Source organism: Mesoplodon densirostris, chromosome 2, assembly GCF_025265405.1.
Source record: "Mesoplodon densirostris isolate mMesDen1 chromosome 2, mMesDen1 primary haplotype, whole genome shotgun sequence".
NCBI lineage: Eukaryota > Metazoa > Chordata > Mammalia > Artiodactyla > Ziphiidae > Mesoplodon > Mesoplodon densirostris.
In genome coordinates, this window is record NC_082662.1 from 76,696,097 (window position 1) to 76,719,566 (window position 23,470).

The window sequence follows — 23,470 nt, forward strand, 5'->3', positions numbered from 1 at the left end:
AAAAAAAAATAGTACATTTGGTGAGAGTGTAGAGAAATTGGAATCCTCAAAAATGATCCAGTTGCTTTGGAAAACAATCTAGCAGTTCCTCAAAAGATTGAATATAGGTGTTACCATATAACCCAGCAATTCCACTCCTAAATATATATCCAAGAGAAATGAAAACCTATATCCACACAAACTTACCAACAAGTGTTCATAACATCATTATTCATAATAGCAAAAAGGGGAAATAACCCAAATTTATTCATTCATCAGTCCATCAAATGAGGAATGGGTAAATAAAGTGTAATATAGTCCATACAATGGAATATTATTTGACAATAAAAAGTAATGATGTATTGATATATACTACATCATGAATGACCTTTGAAAACATGCTAAATGAAAGAAGCCAGTCACAAAAGACCACATACTATATGATTCCATTTATATGAAATGTCCGGAATAGACAAATCTGTAGAGACATGAAGTAGGTTAGTGGTTGCCCAGGGCTAGTCAGAGGGATTGAGGGAAATGGGGACTGACTGGTAATATGTACACGTTTTTTTCTGGGAGGTGATGAAAATCTTCTAAAATCGATTGTGGTAATGCCTTGCACAACTTAATGAATGTATTAAAAACCACTGAATTGAGTACTTTAAATGGGTGAATTTTGTGATATATGGGTTGTATTTCAATAAAACTGTTAGGTTTTAAAAAAAGATTTTGTCGGGGCCTCCCTGGTGGCGCAAGTGGTTAAGAGTCCGCCTGCCGATGCAGGGGATACGGGTTCGTGCCCCGGTCTGGGAGGATCCCATATGCCGCGGAGCGGCTGGGCCCGTGAGCCATGGCCGCTGGGCCTGCGCATCTGGAGCCTGTGCTCCGCAACGGGAGAGGCCACAACAGTGAGAGGCCCACATACCGCAAAAAGAAAAAAAAAAAAAAAGATTTTGTCAATCTCCAAACTCAGCTCTCATGTATGATAATATTAGTCTCAATACTAGCAAAGTCATTAAATAACCCTATAAATGGTATAATTCCCCAAAATATTCAATGCAAAACAGTCCTATTTCATAAAAATCTTAAATTCAGAGATATCAAATATAGCCATGATCACATTGGTAATGTATAGCAGCAAGAATGGTAGTCCTGAGGTTACATCTCTTCTTTGTACTCAGTTAAAAAATAAACTGTAAACTTTTTTTAAAGCACAATATGCTTTTGGGATATCAGACCTCAGAAAGCCTTAACCCCTCAACCACCAACAGAGAAAAAGAAAGAAGAAAGTATTGAAGTTCCTTTTGATGTACCATCCACTTTTTTGCATCTAAATCTCTCCTGGAAACCTCTTTCTAAGGTAAGTAACATGGCATTTAGTCCATTTTATTTGCTTATATACACTATATGGTTTATATGCATAGACATACATACATATACACACACTATAAAAGTAGAACAGCTCAGATTAACACAGGACATTACAATCCATGTATTCATTCAACCAATCAGTTTTTCGGTGAGAGTTATTATAAGGTCTGCCTAGGTCAAGGCAGAAATCACAGTTATTGTGAACTCAAGATTGATATTTGTTCATGTATAAGCAAGCCACAACTTACCAATGGTTTGTGTAATAATTATCCATTTGCATAGCAGGTGCTTAAAAATTGGTAGGCTCTTAGGTTAGCCTGGGAAAGCTAATTTTACCCCTCCTGTAGCCAAAATTCTACATATTTTGCATATCAATAGTAGAATTGTATTGTAATACCTATGACCAAATAAAACTGAAAGTAATTGAAAGAGAAATTATTTGTAGTTATCTTCAGTGGCAGAGCTTGAAGAAAAGTAGTTTTAATTTAAGAAAGATAAGGCTGTGGATGGGAAATATGTGAAAATATGAATGAACTTCTGACATTGATGGCTCTTTTTCTTTGGAATGTTTAATTCTAATTCCAAACTTAATATTTTTCTTTTCCTCTGATTTACAAGTATCACTAGAATTACATTATCATGTATTTGCTCCCAGTGGAAGAGAGAGCACAGAGGGGTGAGAATGTTCCTGAAGTAACTAGGATTAGAAATTAAATAGGATTAGAAATTTTCTAGGGTAGGATTTACTGAGCTGTAGATAGTTTTAAAAGAAACAAGCAAACAAAAATTCACCTGAGAATAATTGTATAGCATGTGGACAAACATCTTGTTGGAGAAAAGTGAGGAGGGAGACATGAGGGGAAAATGTTAAGTGTGACAGTTTCCCATTCTGGAGCAGACTCAGGACCATCCTGGAACTCAGGGGCATGTGTGTCCCTGAAGGGGCTTGACAGTTCCAGGGGAATGCAAGGTCCCTGCACAACTTTTTGGAGCTTTGTTTAACTAAAAGATTTAGGGAACAGGGGAATAGGCCGTTATTTTATATTAAAACCAACAATGAGATTTTATGGAATAGAAGACAAAACATTTTCAGAAATTTAACAACACATGAGACTTTGGGATTTGGAAATGAGCCCCCAGACAAGCTCCCCTCAGTAGCCTGGTTTTAGAAACTGTGGTTTAGGTGCCTGCCATTGGGGAAAAGCAACCAGAATCTGAGGGAGAATGGAGAAGGGAGAAGAAGAGGGAAGTAGGGACATAGAGATCCGGGGGCAGAAGGGAAAAGCAAGAATAAACCAGCCATGGATAATTTAAGGATATATAGAAATAATCTTTCTTGTATGTTCTCTTAAAAGATAAGGCTGTCTAAAGGTGAAACAACTTTAGACCACTGCCCAACCAAGTTAAGCCTGAGTGAAGACAGTCTTTACAGAGCACAAGGTAACTGCCTTTGCTTATTAAAAAGGCATTTAATGAAGTTCGGGTGTTAAGTAGTTCCTTATGTCTAAGGTGAGTACTTGCTAGGATAGTCTAATTAAAAAAATATATATATATATATACAGAAAAGCAAACCCTCCAATGTGGAACTTTACAAAGGCTGTAATCGCTATAGCCAACACACTAAAACTGCCTATACACACCAAAAGACTTGACAGAACTCAATTCAATTCAGTTTCACAGTTATTGAGCACATTCGTATATATATATATATATATATATATATATATATATATTTTTTTTTTTTTTTTTTTTTTTTTTTTTTTTTTTTGCGGTATGCGGGCCTCTCACTGTTGTGGCCTCCCCCGTTGCGGAGCACAGGCTCCGGACGCGCAGGCTCAGCGGCCATGGCTCACGGGCCCAGCCGCTCCGCGGCATATGGGATCCTCCCAGACCGGGGCACGAACCCGTATCCCCTGCATCGGCAGGCGGACTCTCAACCACTTGCGCCACCAGGGAGGTCCCGACATTCGTATATTTTTGAAAATTCATTACACTAAAAAATTTAACGAAGCTCACTTAATGAATATGTATGTGGTGAAGAATAATTCTACAGAATGAAATGCATCTCAAGTCTAATAAACTTAAGTTATGAGGTGCTCAGAAACAAATTACCATTCTCAATCAGAATAGAATAGAAAAATTAATATTTATACAGCACCATGAGAAAACTGAGGAAAGAAAGAACAACTGACTTTTTTTTTTTTTTTTTTTTGGCTGCGTTGGGTCTTTGTTGCTGCACGCAGGCTTTCTTTAGTTGCAACGAGCAGGGGCTACTCTTCATTGCACTGCACGGGCTTCTCATTGCCATGGCTTCTCTTGTTGCGGAACACAGGCTCTAAGAGGACAGGCTTCAGTAATTGCGGCTCACGGGCTCTAAAGCGCAGGCTCAGTAGTTGTGGCACATGGGCTTAGCTGCTCTGTGGCATGTGGGATCTTCCCGGACCAAGACTCAAACCCGTGTCCCTTACATTGGCAGGCTGATTCTTAACCACTGTGCCACCAGGGAAGCCCATTGACTTTTAAATATATCTCAACCTATACACCTTTGTTGAAGTAACTGAAGGGTATGCATATGAGCTGTCAAAACTGTTTGAATAAAGTTGTGGATTAATATCCCTCCTGGAGAGCAATGCATAATGAAAATGTACGAGAATCACTAGCAATTGAAGTATTTTCCAAACATTTGCCTTTCCAAAAGGATTTACATTTATAAATTGTTCAATATTCAGTTAAATAATAGGACATCTAAGAAAAACATATTATATAACTAATACCCAGCTTGGGCAAAATTCACTTTGAAGCTGTGTGTTTCATAGATACAACCCAAGACCTCATGCTAAAAAAAATGGAATCACTGAATTTTTATAGACATTTTCAAAGCAATATTAAAACATTCCATGTGTTTTATGTATTCTGACCCCCTTCATTCTAGAGGGTGAGTAAGGAGAGTTCCCTCCTTCTCCTACTCCTCCTCTTGTATTTGATTATTGGTTACCATGTATTGAATTCCAACCAAGGGTCAAGTAGTGCTCTAATATTGCACATGCTTTTATTCATTTAACATATTTATGAAGTGTTTATTTTATGCTAGGCACTGGGGGTGCAATGGTGAGTAAAATAGACGTTGGTAATCAGAACAGTCCTGCAAGCTGGGAATTTTCGTTATCAATTTGTAATCAAGGAAATCAAGACTGTAACTTGTAAAAAGTTATCAATGTCCTTTTTTAACCTAATGAAAAAAGGGGATCATGAGGGTGTCAGTGCTTTTATCCAATTTATAGTAAGGATACCATTAAATCTTTTAAAGTGTGGGGGGTTTTCCTTACTTTTAACAACTTTATTGAGGTGTAATCGCCATACCATAAAATGCACATGTTAAAATGTTCAATTTGATATGTTCTTACATATTAAAAACCCATGAATCCATCACTGTAATCAAGATAATGAACATAGCCATCACTCCCAAAAGTTAACTCTTATAGGGATTCCCTTTGCAGTCCCTTCCTCCAGGAACTCCCCAACCTCCACCCTCAAGCCACCACTGATTCTGTCGCTATATAACAGTTTGCATTTGCTAGAACTTTATGTAAATCACACAGTTACACTTTTTTGTCTGTCTTTCTTTCAATCAACTAATTATTTTGGGATTCATCCGTGTTGTTGTGTGTATCAATAGTTTATTCCTTTTTATTCCAGAGTAGTATTTCATGGTATGGATATACCACAGATGTTTATCTGTTCCTCTGTTGATGGACATTTGGGTTGTTTTCAGTTTAGGGCTATTATAAGTAAAGCTTCTGTGAGCATTCATATACAAGCCTAGTATGGACATATGCTTTCATTTGTCTTGGGTAAATACCTAGGAAAGGACTGATTAGATCTTATGGCAGGTGTATGTTTAACTTTTTAAAGAAACTGTCAGTGTTTTCCAAAGTGGTTGTACCATTTTACATTCCCCTGGCAGTATATGAGAGTTCCTATTTTTCCACATCCTCGCAAGCAATTGGTGTGACTAGTACTTTTAATTTAACTATTCTAAAATGTGTGTACTGGGACTTCCCTGGCGATCCAGTGGGTAAGACTCCATGCTTCCACTGCAGGGGGCACAGTTTCAATCCCTGCTCGGGGAATTAAGATCCTGTTTGCCGCGTGGCGTAGCCAAATAAATAAATAAATAAATAAAATGAAATGTGTGTACTGATTATCTTATTCGTGTTTACCTAATGGCTAAAGATGTTGAACATATTTTCATGTATTTGTTTGCCACCTGTATATCTTCCTTGGTGAAGTGTCCAAATCTTTTGTCTATTTTTTACTTGTGTTGTTTATTATTATTATGTCTTAAGAGTTCTTAATATAATCTGCATACTAGTTCTTTATGAAACATACGATTTGCAAATATTTTCTCCCAGTCTGTGATTTACACTCTTTTAAGTTGTTGTGTTATTCTCTTAACATTTCCTTTGAAATGTTAGATCCATAAAAATCAGTGCCCATGTAAGTAGTCACTTTAAGAAGTTCTATACTTACTCTTTTTTTTAATACCTTTATTGGAGTATAATTTCTTTACAATGGTGTGTTAGTTTCTGCTTTATAACAAAGTGAATCAGTTATACATATACATATATCCCCATATCTCCTCTCTCTTGCGTCTCCCTCCCATCCTCTCTATCCCACCCCTCTAGGTGGTCACAAAGCCCCAAGCTGATCTCCCTGTGCTATGCAGCTGCTTCCCACTAGCTATCTATTTTACATTTGGTAGTGTATATATGTCCATGCCACTCTCTCACTTCGTCCCAGCTTACCCTTCCCCCTCCACGTTCCCTCAACTCCATTCTCTATGTCTGCATCTTTATTCCTGCCCCTAGGTTCTTCAGAACCTTTTTTTAAATTCCATATATATGTGTTAGCATATGGTATTTGTTTTTCTCTTTCTGACTTACTTCACTCTGTATGACAGACTCTAGGTACATCCATCTCACTACAAATAACTCAATTTCGCTTCTTTTTATGGCTGAGTAATATTCCATTGTATATATGTGCCACATCTTCTTTATCCATTCATCTGTTGATGGACACTTAGGTTGCTTCCATGTCCTGGCTATTGCAAATAGAGCTTCAGTGAATATTGTGGTACGTGTCTATTTTTGAATTATGGTTTTCTCAGGGTATATGCCCAGTGCCGGGATTGCTGAGTCGTATGGTAGTTCTATTTTTAGTTTTCTAAGGAAACTCCATACTGTTCTCCATAGTGGCTGTATCAATTTACATTCCCACCAACAGTGCAAGAGGGTTCCCTTTCCTCCACACCCTCTCCAGCGTTTATTGCTTCTAGATTTTTTGATGATGGCCATTCTGACCGGTGTGAGGTGATACCTCATTGCAGTTTTGATTTGCATTTCTCGAATGATCACTGATGTTGAGCATCCTTTCACATGTTTGTTGGCAATCTGTATATCTTCTTTTGAGAAAGGTCTATTTAGATCTTCTTCCCATTTTTGGATTGGGTTGTTTGTTTTTTTGATATTGAACTGCATGAGCTGCTTGTATATTTTGGAGATTAGTCCTTTGTCAGTTGCTTCATTTGCAAATATTTTCTCCCATTCTGAGGGTTGTCTTTTTGTCTAGTTTATGTTTTCCTTTGCTGTGCAAAGACTTTTAAGTTTCATTAGGTCCCATTTGTTTATTTTTGTTTTTATTTCCATTCCTCTAGGAGGTGGGTCAAAAAGGATCTTGCTGTGATTTATGTCATAGAGTGTTCTGCCTAGGTTTTCCTCTAAGAGTTTGATAGTGTCTGGCCTTACATTTAGTTCTTTAATCCATTTTGAGTTTATTTTTGTGTATGGTGTTAGGGAGTGTTCTAATTTCATTCTTTTACATGTAGCTGTCCAGTTTTCCCAGTACCACTTATTGAAGAGGCTGTCTTTTTTCCATTATATATTCTTGCTTCCTTTATCAAAAATAAGGTGACCATATGTGCATGTTTTTATCACTGGGCTTTCTATCCTGTAACACTGATCTATATTTCTGTTTTTGTGCCAGTACCATACTGTCTTGATTACTGTAGCTTTGTTGTGTAGTCAGAAGTCCAGGAGCCTAATTCCTCCAGCTCCATTTTTCTTTATCAAGACTGCTTTGGCTATTCGGGGTCTTTTGTGTTTCCATACAAACCTTTGCTCTAAATGCTTCTGGAATGCCTCTTTGGGAATTTTCTTCAAAGCCTCCATTATATTCTTCTAAGCAATGTGTCAGAATACTTTAGGATGTGGATTCTGGAGTCTGGGTTTAAATCAGAAAGCCACAATTTATTATTTGAACAGATCGAATGGCTTTATCTCTCTGTGCCTTACTTTTTTCCCCCCACCTGTTTGAAAAGGGAGAGATGAAGACAAGTGGAGTAAATAATAAAGGTAACTACCTCTTAGAGTGTTGTGAAGATGAAATGAGTTAATACATGTAAAGCTCTAAGAACAGCCCATCATCAACTCACAATAAATGTTAGCTACCATATGTGAGCCCTTGGGCAAGCAACTGCATCTCTCTGAGGCTCAGTTTACTCACCCAGGGAGGAGGATTAATGCTTTACCACCTCAGGAGTCATTGTGAGAACTGAATGAAATGGTTTAGCCCACACAGTTTAGTGTCTGACATGTAGTAAGCACTCAGTAAATGTTAGCTGCTATTATTATTACTATCCCTGGTGATGGAAAATCCATGACCCATGAGGATGACATTGAATTGAATAAATATCCAAGTTATTCCGGTCAAGTCTGAGTAAATGCAGTTGATGATAACATTTCTCTCTGGCTTCATCCTCTTTGACCATCACATTAAACTCTATCAACTAAGCCCCTTTTCTTGGAGCTCCCACTTTGGCTTTTGTGATTTTCCTGATCCTCCTTCAGTTTCTTTCCTCTCTCCTGGCTCCGTTTCACCTTACTGCCCTCTCATCATGAATATACCTCAAACTCTAACTTCAGCTGTGTGCTTTCCTTGTTACGCACTCTCCCTTTGGTAACACAGTGTATTCTCTCACATCTGCTGAGAATCCTTAAGTCTCGCCTTTCACCATCTCTTGGAATTGAACCCAACCTAATCCTACAACATCAGTGTGTCTGGAACAGAACCCATAACGTGAGTCATCCCTGCCTCTCTCCCAAGGCCGCCATGCCCAGTCTCTCACACAGGGTAATTAAGTCTTTGTTTATAATGCATTGAACATTTGCCTTTTCCTTTTTGTTATCAGTAGTGACCCCTGGATCAGGCTCTTGGCTCCCCTTGTTAGACCAGAAGGTTCCAAACCTTTCTATCTTGCACCCCCTCAAGAAACATTTTTGAGCACATATCCCCAGTGAACATGTATTTATTTACAAATTATACACATGTTCTACTCTACTAATATATTTATGTACATGATTTTAAAAAGAGAAAAACAGACATAAAAATGAGAGTGAAGAATTTGAAATAAATAGTTTAATGATTTTAATTTTATGTATTAAATGGGTATGAAATGCCTTTTCGCTCTTGCTAAATGTGTTATGAATAATATCTTTTAGTAAGAACAATGTGATTGAATGTGCCTAGTTATTTCTTGAAATGTTGATGATACTTCATAATACAGCTATTTAAAGCTTCCATGTTTGGCTTACTTTGGTACTTGTTTTTAATGTCTTACCCAATATGAAAGGGACTGCTCAAAACGTGTAGATCCCAAACAAAGGAAGTGTTGGTTGACTGTACCTACTAAATCATGATGATTATCTTTTACTTTTGTCTGGAATTACTTTCAAAAGTTTTTTGAAATGCAATGTGTATTTTTAGTATAGCTGAAGTTTTCTTCTATTTTAGTTTTCATGTATATGTTTGTTAGTTGATTTTCCCATGATTGATACAACCCAGAGGATGCATTAAGGAGGTGTGATGAGTAAAGTATTGTGAGCTTATATTTTTTTATGATCTTTCCCAGAAATTTAATATCACATTTAAAAAAAAATAAGTGATTTGGGAAAACGCCCCAGACATATCTTTAAGAGAATAGAAAAGCAGGATAAAAAGCTAGAATACTCACTTAAAAAAATAGTCTATATATATTCACCAAAAAGTAATAGAGGGAAAAATATACCAATATTTTAATAGTGGTTAACCTCTGGGAAACATGATAATGAAGGATTTTTGTTATTTTATTCATGCTTTTCTCTCTTTTCCAAAGCTTCAAATAACATTTATTAATTTCAGATCTCAACAAATAGCATTTATTAATTTTAGATCTCAACAAATAACATTTATTAATTTTAGATAACAAAAGTATCTGACTGACACCAGATACTTTTAAAAAGAAAGAAGTTCCAGATAACATTTGAGTTTCAGACCCCAGATTAGCTGTGCTCTTACTGTTTGCATGGATAGCTGTAATATATAGCACAATCATTGATGTTCGTAAATAATAAACCTGAACTAATCAGCAAACATTAAATTGTGTTCCGTACGCTGTGTTTATAACAAACAAGTAACACATTTTAGATGGATTTATTTTTTAGAAGTTAAAAAGTTTTGGTACTTGAAAGGCTAACCTTGAATTATTTGAAAAATTGCTATATGATGCCAACTGAATAAAAATGCCGTGAGTTTCTCATTAGAGAATATCAAGGGTGTTAACAAGTCAAGAGAAATACCAATGACTTATTGAGAAAATCAACAGTGTTATTTAACCCAGAGGATGTATTTTGTGTCCAATATAAATAATTCTGAAATGATGTAAATGATGTAGAAGTGGTTTTCAAACTGTGCCATGGAAACTTCTAGAGCCCCTGAAAAGTGGGCAGAGGAATCTTCCCTTTCCCACCCATGAAACACTTCAACCAGAGCAGTGCAGCTTTGATCAGCTTTACAGGCAGGGGAGTCCGCACAAACTTTGGTTTGAAAAAGGCATTCTACTGCTAAATTAGAAGTCTAAAAACGCTTGGACTTATGCCCACCACACTGGGGAGGAAATGGGGCGGATATGTGTCACAAAGGACAGAGAATACAAACTAATTATATTTTAGAAGATCTTTCAGTGTAAATATGTGTTTCTTCTATCCATACACCTCCAAAAGACAAAAACGCCCAAAGCAAAACAATGAAGGCAGGAGAAATGAACCCATACCAGAATCTGGAAAGTGGGTTGGGCAATCATCTCAAGCCAATAGATGACTTCTGCACCAAGTTCTTTGTGGGAACAGAGGTGAGTTGGAACTACCTGCTTCTAAATTACATTGAAATATGTGATTATGACCTCTACAGTATGTTTGCCTTTTGAGAACTTACAATATTTTTTGTAGTCTTCTATCTTTTGGCTTACAATATTTATACTGTTTTCATATTTTTATACGCTTGCTTACATTTAAAAGTTTTAACCTCAGTGCCTCATAGCTTCATATATGAGATGTTCCTGAACAAAAGTGGAAGTCTATAAAATTAGGTATGACTCTTTTTACTAACAATTTTTTGATCAGCCTGCAAATATTTATCAAACACCTAGACCGTACAGAAGAAACCATGCGAAGTGTTAGAGATTTACTAAGAAAATATATTGCTTTGTTCGGCCAGAACAATCTAGTAGGAAACAGAGTGAAAAACTCACTTGATTCAAAAGATAAATAACAACTGAACCTAACAATAATGACAAAATATGCATAAACATGAAATTTACCATCTTAACCATTTTTTGGCTGCATAATCCATAAGTTTTCTTTCTTATTTTTTTTAACATCTTTATTGTAGTATAATTGCTTTACATGGTTGTGTTAGTTGCTGCTATATAACAGAGTGAATCAACTATACGTATACATATATCCCCTCCCTATTGCATCTCCCTCCCACCCTCCCTATCCCACCTTTTTAGGTGGACACAAAGCACCAAGCTGATCTCCCTGTCCTATGCAGCTGCTTCCCACTATCTATCTAGTTTACATTTGGTACTGTATATATGCCCATGCCACTCTCTCACTTCGTCCGAGCTTGCCCTTCCCCCTCCCTGTGTCCACAACTCCTTTCTCAACGTCTGCATCTTTATGACTGTCCTACCCCTAGGTTCTTCAGAACCTTTTTATTTTTTTTGAGATTGCATATATATGTGTTACCATACGGTATTTGTTTTTCACTTACTTCACTGTGTATGACAGTCTCTAGGTCTATCCACCTCACTACAAATAACTCAATTTCGTTTCTTTTTATGGCTGAGTAATATTCCATTGTATATATGTGCCACATCTTCTTTATCCATTCATCTGTTGATGGACACTTAGGTTGCTTCCATGTCCTGGCTATTGCAAATAGAGCTTCAGTGAATATTGTGGTACGTGTCTATTTTTGAATTATGGTTTTCTCAGGGTATATGCCCAGTGCCGGGATTGCTGAGTCGTATGGTAGTTCTATTTTTAGTTTTCTAAGGAAACTCCATACTGTTCTCCATAGTGGCTGTATCAATTTACATTCCCACCAACAGTGCAAGAGGGTTCCCTTTCCTCCACACCCTCTCCAGCGTTTATTGCTTCTAGATTTTTTGATGATGGCCATTCTGACCGGTGTGAGGTGATACCTCATTGCAGTTTTGATTTGCATTTCTCGAATGATCACTGATGTTGAGCATCCTTTCACATGTTTGTTGGCAATCTGTATATCTTCTTTTGAGAAAGGTCTATTTAGATCTTCTTCCCATTTTTGGATTGGGTTGTTTGTTTTTTTGATATTGAGCTGCATGAGCTGCTTGTATATTTTGGAGATTAGTCCTTTGTCAGTTGCTTCATTTGCAAATATTTTCTCTCATTCTGAAGATTGTCTTTTTGTCTAGTTTATGTTTTCCTTTGCTGTGCAAAGACTTTTAAGTTTCATTAGGTCCCATTTGTTTATTTTTGTTTTTATTTCCATTTCTCTAGGAGGTGGGTCAAAAAGGATCTTGCTGTGATTTATGTCATAGAGTGTTCTGCCTAGGTTTTCCTCTAAGAGTTTGATAGTGTCTGGCCTTACATTTAGTTCTTTAATCCATTTTGAGTTTATTTTTGTGTATGGTGTTAAGGAGTGTTCTAATTTCATTCTTTTACATGTAGCTGTCCAGTTTTCCCAGCACCACTTATTGAAGAGGCTGGCTTTTCTCCATTGTATACTCCTGCCTCCTTTATCAAAGATAACGTGACCATATGTGTGTGGTTTTATCTCTGGGTTTTCTATCCGGTTCCATTGACCTATATATCTGTTTTTGTGTGAGTACCATACTGTCCTGATTACTATAGCTCTGTAGTGTAGTCTGAAGTCAGGGAGCCTGATTCCTCCATCTCGGTTTTTCTTTCTCAAGATTGCTTTGGCTATTCAGGGTCTTTTGTGTTTCTACACAAATTGTGAAAATTTTTGTTCTAGTTCTGTGAAAAATGCCATTGGTAGTTTGATAGGGATTGCACTGAATGTGTAGATTGCATTGGGTAGTATAGTCATTTTCACAATGTTGATTCTTCCAACCCAAGAATGTGGTATATGTCTCCATCTGTTTGTATCACCTTTAATTTCTTTCATCAGTGTCTTATAGTTTTCTGCATTCAGGTCTTTTGTCTCCATAGGTAGGTTTATTCCTAGTATTTATTCATTTTGTTGCAGTGGTAAATGGGAGTGTTTCCTTAATTTCTCTTTCAGATTTTTCATCATTAGGGTATAAGAATGCAAGAGATTTCTGTGCATTAATTTTGTATCCTGCTACTTTACCAAATTCATTGATTAGGTCTAGTAGTTTTCTGGTAGCATCTTTAGTATTCTCTATGTATAGTATGATGTCATCTGCAAACAGTGACAGTTTTACTTCTCCTTTTCCTATTTGGATTCCTTTTATTTCTCTTTCTTCTCTGATTGCTGAGACTAAAATTTCCAAAACTATGTTGAATAATAGTGGTGAGAGTGGGCAACCTTGTCTTACTCCTGATCTTAGTGGAAATGATTTCAGCTTTTCACCATTGAGAACGATGTTGGCAGTGGGTTTGTCATATATGGCCTTTATTATGTTGAGGTAGGTTCCCTCTATGCCTACTTTCTGGAGGGTCTTTATCATAAATGGGTGTTGAATTCTATTGAAGGCTTTTCCTGCATCTATTGAGATGATCATATGGTTTTTCTCCTTCCATTTGTTAATATGGGTTATCACATTGATTGATTTGCATATACTGAAGAATTCTTGTGTTCCTGGGATAAACCCCACTTGATCATGGTGTATGATCCTTTTAATGTGCTGTTGGATTCTGTTTGCTAGTATTTTGTTGAGGATTTTTGCATCTATGTTCATCAGTGATATTGGCCTGTAGTTTTCTTTTTTGGTGACATCTTTGTCTGGTTTTGGTATCAGGGTGATTGTGGCCACAAGGAATGAGTTTAAGAGTGTTCCTCCCTCTGCTATATTTTGGAAGAGTTTGAGAAGGATAGGTGTTAGCTCTTCTCTAAATGTTTGATAAAATTCGCCTGTGAAGCCATTTGGTCCTGGGCTTTTTTTTGTTGGAAGATTTTAAATTACAGTTTCAATTTCAGTGCTTGTGATTGGTCTGTTTATATTTTCTATTTCTTCCTGGTTCAGTCTCCGAAGGTTTGCTTTTCTAAGAATTTGTCCGTTTCTTCCAGGTTGTCCACTTTATTGGCATATAGTTGCTTGTAGTAATCTCTCATGATCCTTTGTATTTCTGCACTGTCAATTTATTCTTCTCCTTTTTCGTTTCTAATTCTATTGATTTGAGTCTTCTCCCTTTTTTCTTGATGAGTCTAGCTAATGTTTTATCAATTTTGTTTATCTTCTCAAAGAACCAGCTTTTAGTTTTATTGATCTTTGCTATCGTTTCATTCATTTCTTTTTCATTTATTTCTGACCTGATCTTTATGATTTCTTTCCTTCTGCTAACTTTGGGGGTTTTTTTTTCTTCTTTCTCTGGTTGCTTTAGGTGTAAGTTTGGGTTGTTTATTTGAGATGTTTCTTGTTTCTTGAGGTAGTATTGTATTGCTATAAACTTCCCTCTTAGAACTGCTTTTGCTGCATCCCATAGGTTTTGGGTCATCATGTTTTCATTGTCATTTGTTTCTAGGTACGTTTTGATTTCCTGTTGATGTCTTCAGTGATCTCTTGGTTATTTCATAGTGTATTCTTTAGCCACCATGTTTTTGTAGTCTTTACAAATTTTTTCCTGTAATTGATATCTAGTCTCATAGTGTTGTGGTTGGAAAAGATACTTGATACAATTTCAATTATCTTAAATTTACCAAGGCTTGTTTTGTGACCCAAGATATGATCTATCCTGGAGAATGTTCCATGAGCACTTGAGAAGAAAGTGTATTCTGTTGTTTTTGGATGGAATATCCTATAAATATCAATTAAGTCCCTCCTGTTTGATATATCATTTAAAGCTTGAGTTTCCTTATTTATTTTCATTTTGGTTGATCTGTCCCTTGGTGAAAGCAGGGTGTTAAAGTCCCCTACTATGATTGTGTTACTGTCGATTTCCCCTTTTATTGCTGTTAGCATTTGTCTTATGTATTGAGGTGCTCCTATGTTGGGTGCATAAATATTTACAATTGTTATATCTTCTTCTTGGATTGATCCCTTGATCATTATGTAGTGTCCTTCTTTTTCTCTTCTAATAGTCTTTATTTTAAAGTCTATTTTGTCTGATATAAGAATTGCTACTCCAGCTTTCTTTTGATTTCCATTTGCATGGAATATCTTTTTCCATCCCTTTACTTTCAGTCTGTATGTGTCCCTAGATTTGAAGTGGGTCTCTTGTATACAGCATATATATGTGTCTTATTTTTGTATCCATTCAGCCAGTCTGTATCTCTTGGTTGGAGCATTTAATCCATTTACATTTAAAGTAGTTATCAATATCTGTGTTCCTATTACCATTTTCTTAATTGTTTGGGGTTTTTTATTGTAGGTCTTTTCCTTCTCTTGTGTTTCCTGCCTAGAGCAGTTCCTTTAGCATTTGTTGTAAAGCTGGTTTGGTGGTGCTGAATTCTCTTAGCTTTTGCTTGTTTGTAAATTTTTTATTTCTCTGTTGAATCTGAATGAGATCCTTGCTGGGTAGAGTAATCTTTATTATACGTTTTTCCCTTTCATCACTTTAAACATGTCCTGCCACTCCCTTCTGTCTTGTAGAGTTTCTGCTGAAAGATCAGCTGTTAACCTTATGGGGATTCCCTTGCCTGTTATTTGTTTCTTTTCCCTTGCTCCTTTTAATCTTTTTTCTTTGTATTTAATTTTTGATAGTTTGATTAAGATGTGTGTTGGCATGTTTCTCCTTGGAGTTATCACGTATGGCACTCTCTGCACTTCCTGGACTTGATTGACTTTTTCCTTTCTCATATTAGGGACGTTTTCAACTATAATCTCTTCAAATATTTTCTGTGCCTTTTTTTTTTCTCTTCTTCTTCTGGGACCCCTATAATTCGAATGTTGGTGCATTTAATGTTGTCCTAGTGATCGCTGGGACTGTCCTCAATTCTTTTCATGCTTTTTTCTTTTTTTCTGCTGTGCAGTAGTTATTTCCACTATTTTATCTTCCAGGTCATGTATCCGTTCTTCTGCCTCAGTTATTCTGCTATTGATTCCTTCTAGAGAATTTTTAATTTCACTTATTGTGTTGTTCATCATTATTTGTTTGCTCTTTAGTTCTTCTAGGTCCTTGTTAAACATTTCTTGTATTTTCTCCATTCTATTTCCAAGATTTTGGATAATCTTTACTATCATTTCTGAATTCTTTTTCAGGTAGACTGCCTATTTCCTCTTCATTTGTTTGGTCTGGTGGGTTTTTACCTTGCCCCTTCATCTGCTGTGTATTTTTCTGTCTTCTCATTTTGCTTAGCTGACTGTGTTTGGGGTCTCCTTTTCACAGGCTGCAGGTATGTATATCCCATTGTTTTTTGTGTCTGACCCCAGTGGGTAAGGTTTCTTCAGTGGGTTTTGTAAGCTTTCTGGTGGAGTGTACTGGTGCCTGTGTTCTCGGGGGTGAGGCTGGATCTTGTCTTTCTGGTGGGCAGTACTACATCTGGTGGTGTGTTTTGGGGTGTCTGTGAACTTATTATGATTTTAGGCAGCCTCTCTGCTAATGGGTGGGGTTGTGTTCCTGTCTTGCTAGTTGTTCGACATGGGGTGTCCAGCACTGTAGCTTGCTGGTCATTTAGTGGAGCTGGATCTTCACATTGAGATGGAGATCTCTGGGGGAGCTTTCACCATTTGATATTATGTGGGTCCAGGAGGTCTCTGGTGATCCAGTGTCCTGAACTCAGCTCTCCCACCTCAGAGGCTCAGGCTTGACACCTGGCTGGAGCACCAAGACCCTTTTGGGTAGTCTGAGATCTTCTGCCAGCGTTCAGTAGGTGTTCTGTAGGAGTTGTTCCCCATGTAGAAGTATTTTTGATGTATTTGTGGGGAGGAAGGTGATCTCCACGTTTTACTCCTCCGCCATCTTGAAGGTCCCCTTTAACCATTTTTAAGTGTACAGTTCAGTAGCATTAAGTACATTCATATCATTGAGTAGCTATCACCACCATCCATCTTGAGAACTATTTCATTTTCGCAAATTAAACTTCTGTAGCAATTAAAGCAGTAACTCCCCATTCCCTACTGCCTCCCACTCCTGGCACCACCATTCTACTTTCTGTCTCAATGAATTTCACTGTTCTAGGCACCTCATGTAAGTGGATTCATATAATATTTGTCTCTGTGCACACCAAAGTTTTGTAAGCCAAGGATGATAGCTTTAGAAAGAGAAATGACCACAGAATCTTAAAGCAGAAATTAAAGCATGACACCCTCTGCTTAAACTCCTCTTTAGTGACTACTTAGTGACACATGAAAAATCCAAACTCTTTACACCAAATGATGTAAGATTCTGCATCATTTGCCCCCTTTCTCTCTCTCCACTCCCATCTGCACCAGTCTAGTCACTCTCTCTGTCTGCTCTGATTTCTTCTCTCATTCTTCTTACCAAACTCTTTCCTGCCTTTCAAGTCCTTGCATTCCTTGGAGTGAATGTCATTCTTTATTCAGCAGATATTTACTGAACATTTAATATATACCAAGCACTATTCTTGGCCCAGGGAATATAGCAGAGAACAGACATCCAAAATTCCCTGCCGTCACGGGGCTGACCATCCAGTGGGACACTCTCCTACCAACCCCTGACATGGCTGACTGATCCTTGTACTTTGGATAGAGAGTTTAAGGGATGCCTCTCTGGTATCTAGGTTGACTGGCTCAGGGCTGAAGCTGGAGGACGTGGAGCCCTGGAGGCAGAGAGACCTGGCAGACAGTGAGCTCAGGTGGGCCCACCCAGTGGTGAAGAGGGCCTGAGCAGTGGGGCCGAGAATGTCACACAGGCTTGGGGGCAGTGGAATTGTCAGAACTAGGTAACCAGATGGAGAGGGATGTGAAGGTTTCTAGCCAAGTGGCTGGTGATGTAATCACCACTCAGCACATATTTATTAACCTGGTGCAAATTATTACCGTGACTTGGTTCAGTTTCAGAGTTCCACATACCAGCTGTGAGAGCCAGGAGATATTAACTCTCTTACAGGACTTTGGTGAGGGCTGGGGTCATGTACGTAAAGCTCCTAACAACTCCAGCAGCACTGAGTGCTCAGGAAATGGTAACTCCAAGGGTGATGTGCCACAGGCGATGGGCTAGGGGTGTACAGTAGATGCATCCCAGGCTGTCTGCTCCCTTAGATTGTGTACCAAGAGGGGAGGGAGGGCTTGTCCTCAGACTCTGAACTTCCAGTGCCACACACAGTCCTTGTTTGTTAAATGAGTTGACATGGATGAATGAAAGCACAGATGAGTGAATGAATGAGTGGCCCTGGCCCCATGAGATTGTCCTTCACTTTGCGTAAATCAAATGGTTTCCCATCTCCTCTCTCTCACCTATGCGTCCCAATCCATCCCTCCCTCTGAGTCCTCTTAACTCATCTTAATATATACCCTTCTTTGTGTTTTCCTCTTATTATTTAGTTAAAAAAACATTGGGATTAGGAGATTGCATCTGGGTTTTACATTTATAAGATGGTGGCCTGGGAATAAATTTTTTCTCTGAACCTCTCCCACCTCTTCATTCACTGGTTCTGTCTGTCTTTCCCCTTTGTGTGGCAATTTCTGCCTCTTATTTACACCAAGTCCCTCTTCTTTCTCTTCTCCTTAAAACGGCCATAAATAGAACTGGAATACATATTACTTGCTATGTCATTTGGCTAGAACTCTATGTTTCCTCTTCTCAACTTTCAAAGATGATGAGTACCATACATATTCCCTCTTTCTCTCTTATTCCATGAATATTTATTAAATACTGACTTTGTAACATGCTGAGAACAAATCACTGGATAAGACGGACTAGATCCCTCCCCTTCTGGAGCTTTCAGTCTATTGGGACGATTTTTTGTTAACAACGACTTTGGGAACCCAGCAGTTGGAACTTGTGTACCTAGAATAGTTTCATGATTGCCTGTGTTCTCCCCATCAATGTGTGTAGATAAAAACTCAACAAATTTATTTTTTTGTTTAATATAAAATCACGTAATCATTTTGAGCCTTCCCTCTCCACATTGCACCAAATTATCATTTGATTAAATTGACCTGTTACTTTGCATTTGTTTGGGTCGTGGTCAGTCTTAGCACATGAATAAGAGGACTTTTGTCTTTTAAGTTGTCTCATCAGGAATCTGTAATATTTTTAGGAAGGTGAAGTGATATACACAGATTGGAAAATGGAAAGAGACCCTGAAACTGGCCGATTTATGAGTAAGTTTTGATGATTGCTCTGTTCTTAATAATTTATTTCTTTTTTACGAAGTATGGGTAGCCCTGTCCTTGCTAATGGGAGAGAGGGCGCCTGAGGTTCTGACTCTACACTTGTTACTCAAAGTGAGGGCTTTGGACAAGCAGCACAGTTGTCACCTGGGAGCTTGTAAGAAAAACAAAATCTTGGATCCTACCCCAGGCCTGCTGAATCTGAATACAGATTTTAATAAAATTCTCCAGGTGATTTGTTTTCACACCGAAATTTGAGGAGCACTGATGTATTGATACTTAAATTACGGAGACACTTGGACAATTCAATTTTAAAATAACAGTGTTCTTTCAATAATTCAACAACCCAGTAGCTCAGCTATGTGGAAATTCTGAGTCAGCATGAAATTATAAGCTAAATTTACCATGATCTTGAAGACCTCAGCCCTGTATGGGAGAAGTTAACTCTAGGGCCCTCTTTTGGGGCTGGGACTGGTCGTGCTCACATGTTCCCCTCCTTCCGGGGCCCAGATTCTGGGCAGATGAACAGAGGTGTGAGGGACACACCCAGGTGTGAGCAAGGATCAGTGTTAATAGATAAGGCTCCCCAATAAGCAAAGTTCTCTATCAAAGCTCAGAGCATTGGGGTGCACTACAGTTACAACAACTTACTTTAAAGCTTTGGATTTTATCATGGCATGAAAAAACTGGACAGCTACATGTAAAAGAATGAAATTAGAACAGTCCCTAACACCATATACAAAAATAAACTCAGAATGGATTAAACACCTAAATGTAAGGCCAAACACTATAAAACTCTTAGAAGAAAACATAGGCAGAACACTCTATGACATAAATTGCAGCAAAATCCTTTTTGACCCACCTCCTAGAGAAATGGAAATAAAAACAAAAATAAACAAATGGGACCTAATGAAACTTAAAAGCTTTTGCACAGCAAAGGAAACCATAAAGAAGACAAAAAGACAACCCTCAGAATGGGAGAAAATATTTGCAAACGAAGCAACTGACAAAGGACTAATCTCCAAAATATACAAGCAGCTCATGCAGCTCAATATCAAAAAAAACAAACCACCCTATCCAAAACTGTGCAGAAAACCTAAATAGACATTTCCCCAAAGAAGATATACAGGTGGCCAACAAACACATGAAAGGATGTTCAACATCACTAATCATTAGAGAAATGCAGGTCAGAACTACAATGAGGTATCACCTCACACCAATCAGAATGGCCATCGTCAAAAAATCTACAAACAATAAATGCTGGAGAGGGTGTGGAGAAAAGGGAACCCTCTTGCACTGTTGGTGGGAATGTAAATTAATACAGCCACTATGAAGAACAGTATGGAGGTTCCTTAAAAAACTAAAAATAGAACTACCATACGACCCAGCAATCCCACTACTGGGCATATACCCTGAGAAAACCATAATTCAAAAGGAATCATGTACCGCAATATTCACTGAAGCTGTATTTGCAATAGCCAGGACATGGAAGCAACCTAAGTGTCCATCAACAGATGAATGGATAAAGAAGATGTGGCACATATATACAATGGAATATTACTCAGCCATAAAAAGAAACAAAACTGAGTTATTTGTAGTGAGGTGGATGGACCTAGAGTCTGTCATACAGAGTGAAGTAAGTCAGAAAGAGTAAAACAAATACCACATGCTAACACATATATATATGGAATCTAAAAATAAAATAGGTTCTGAAGAACCTAGGGGCAGGACAGGAATAAAGATGCAGACTAGAGAATGGACTTGAGGACACGGGGAGGGGGAAGGGTAAGCTGGGACGAAGTGAGAGAGTGGCATGGACATATATACACTACCAAATGTAAAATAGATAGCTAGTGGGAAGCAGCCTCATAGCACAGGGAGATCAGCTCGGTGCTTTGTGACCACCTAGAGCTGGGATAGGGAGGGTGGGAGGCAGACGCAAGAGGGAGGGGATATGTGAATATATCTATACGTATACCTGATTCACCTTGTTATACAGCAGCAACTAACACAACCATGTAAAGCAATTATACTCCAATAAAGATGTTAAAAAAAAAGAAGGAATACAATTTTCTAAAAATATATATATATATTTGAACCACTTTTCAAAGTGTAGACTAACCATGATATAAGGAAATGGCAGCTCCTGGGACCTCTAGAACACCATGGAGCAGTGAGGCGGAGCAGCTAAGCTAGGTTTGCAGAAGGAGATCTGGTCAATCCTGTGGGTGGCTGAGACAAGTGGACGTGTGAATGACTGACAGAAGTCCGGAGGTCAGAACCACCACTTGCAGTGGACAGCTGTTGGGGCTCAGATCTCTGCCTTAAACTTCATCTTCGTCACTTCTATCTACTGAGGCTGGTTCTGCAGGCTAGAGTCTGCCTTAGACCTTGGAAGGCTTGTTTTGTCAGCATTGCCTCCAGGGTGGCCATTTTCATCTGGAAACAGAAGCACTCCTACTTTTCTTACATAGGTCTCCAGCCTAGAGACCCAAATGTATGTTATTAATCAGAATGAGGCATTGAGAGAAGATTAGATGTGACCCAAAAAGAGGATCAAGTGCATGTAGAACTGAGACCGATTTTCCATTTTCCAGTCATTTCCAATTCCATAATTTAAAGTTGAACTCAAAATTATATATTGGATGTAATGAATTACATTCAACTACTTTTATACTTATTCATGTTTCTATTTATTCAGTTATTCAAGAATGTTAATTGTGCATGTGCTGCATACCGGGCACTATAATACATGACAGCAGCCTCCACTACACCCCTGGGACACAAACTGAGACCATGACTCAGCTTGTGATGCCATGACTTGGTTATGCACAGATGGACACTGGTTCCTCCTGGTCTCAGATTTTCTTAGAGCCTTACCCTGGTGCCAGCTTCCTAAACTGCTTTTGAGGCAACCCATGACAAACAGGTTGAGTTATTTATTTTAAATAGATTTTATTCCATCTATAGTACCAATGACAATAAACTTAAAAACCAAGAACTTTACATTTGTACCTCATTGATGTTTGTTTTTTCTTTCTTTCATTCATTCATCAAATCATTATTGAAAATCAACTATGTGCCAGGCACTGGGAATACAAGATGAATAAGATATTATCTCCCCCAAAGGGGTTCCATTATCTATTGGAAAAGCCAACCACATAAACAAATGATGGCATTGCACTGTCATTAGTGCTATGGTTGGAAAAAAAAGACAAACACAAAATGACATGGAAACCAGGAAGGGACCAACTCTTTTGGGCTGTTAAGAAAAGGCCCCACTGGGCTTCCCTGGTGATGCAGTGGTTGAGAATCTGCTTGCCAATGCAGGGGACACGGGTTCGAGCCCTGGTCTGGGAAGATCCCACATGCTGCAGAGCAACTGGGCCCGTGAGCCACAATTACTGAGCCTGCGCGTCTGAAGCCTGTGCTCTGCAACAAGAGAGGCCGCGACAGTGAGAGGCCCGCGCACCGCGATGAAGAGTGGCCCCCGCTTGCCACAACTAGAGAAAGCCCTCGCACAGAAACGAAGACCCAACGCAGCCAAAAGTAAATAAACAAATTTTTTAAAAAAAGAAAAGAAAGAAAAGGCCCCACTGAAGAGAGATATGGCTGAGCTGGATCTTGAAGTGTGGTTTGCAAGTTTCCAGCTGGAGAAAGGCATTCCAGGTAGAAAGACGAACAAGTGCAAAAACATGGAAGCTCAGAAGAGCAGTGCACAATTAGTAAGCAGGGAGATCTTCTGGCCAAAGCATGGTAATAGAGAGGGCAACAGCAGCAGGAGAGGTGCCAGGAAGGACATTTGAGTCCAGCTGGCAAAGAGCCTTGAGTGCTTTACTAACCTGTGGACCTTATTCTAGTACCACCAGTATAATCAGAAAATCACTCTGTCAGGAGAGCAGGGGTTAATTAATTGTTGGAAAGTAGGATAGCCAGTTGCAATAGCCTAGATGAGAGATGGAGAGGACTGATGTACAGGCAGGGTGACAAGGATGTCCAGCAGAGGAAATACAAGAGGGAGAGAGAGACATATGAGTCATCATGCCAAGACTTTGTGACCAGTGGGATGTGAGTGGGAAAGAAAAACAGAAGTCGCTGTTAATTTCTTGACATTTAATTAATTCCAAAAAAATGAGAAATAGCTCTAACCACCTACTTAAAGGCTATTTTTAAGTCATCTTAATACTTTAATACTTTAAAATTACCAGTCAAGTATTTTGCAACATGGAAAGCCAAATGACACTGTTACTCCCATTGGATAATGGTTGAAGTTCAGGGAAAGTCAATGTGTAGACATGCTGCACTGTAAATTGCATGCCC

General features: G+C 38.4%; 1 protein-coding gene across 1 annotated transcript in view; it reads left to right on the forward strand.

Annotated features, from left to right (window-relative positions):
* DNAI3 (dynein axonemal intermediate chain 3) overlaps positions 1-23,470 on the forward strand; it is a 71,727-nt gene that overhangs the window by 35,184 nt on the left and 13,073 nt on the right. Inside the window, exons 13-16 of the mRNA XM_060119660.1 lie at positions 1,192-1,339; positions 2,706-2,790; positions 10,446-10,573; positions 19,078-19,141. Of these exons, the coding sequence (XP_059975643.1) occupies positions 1,192-1,339; positions 2,706-2,790; positions 10,446-10,573; positions 19,078-19,141 (425 nt within the window). The remainder of the gene's footprint in view (positions 1-1,191; positions 1,340-2,705; positions 2,791-10,445; positions 10,574-19,077; positions 19,142-23,470) is intronic.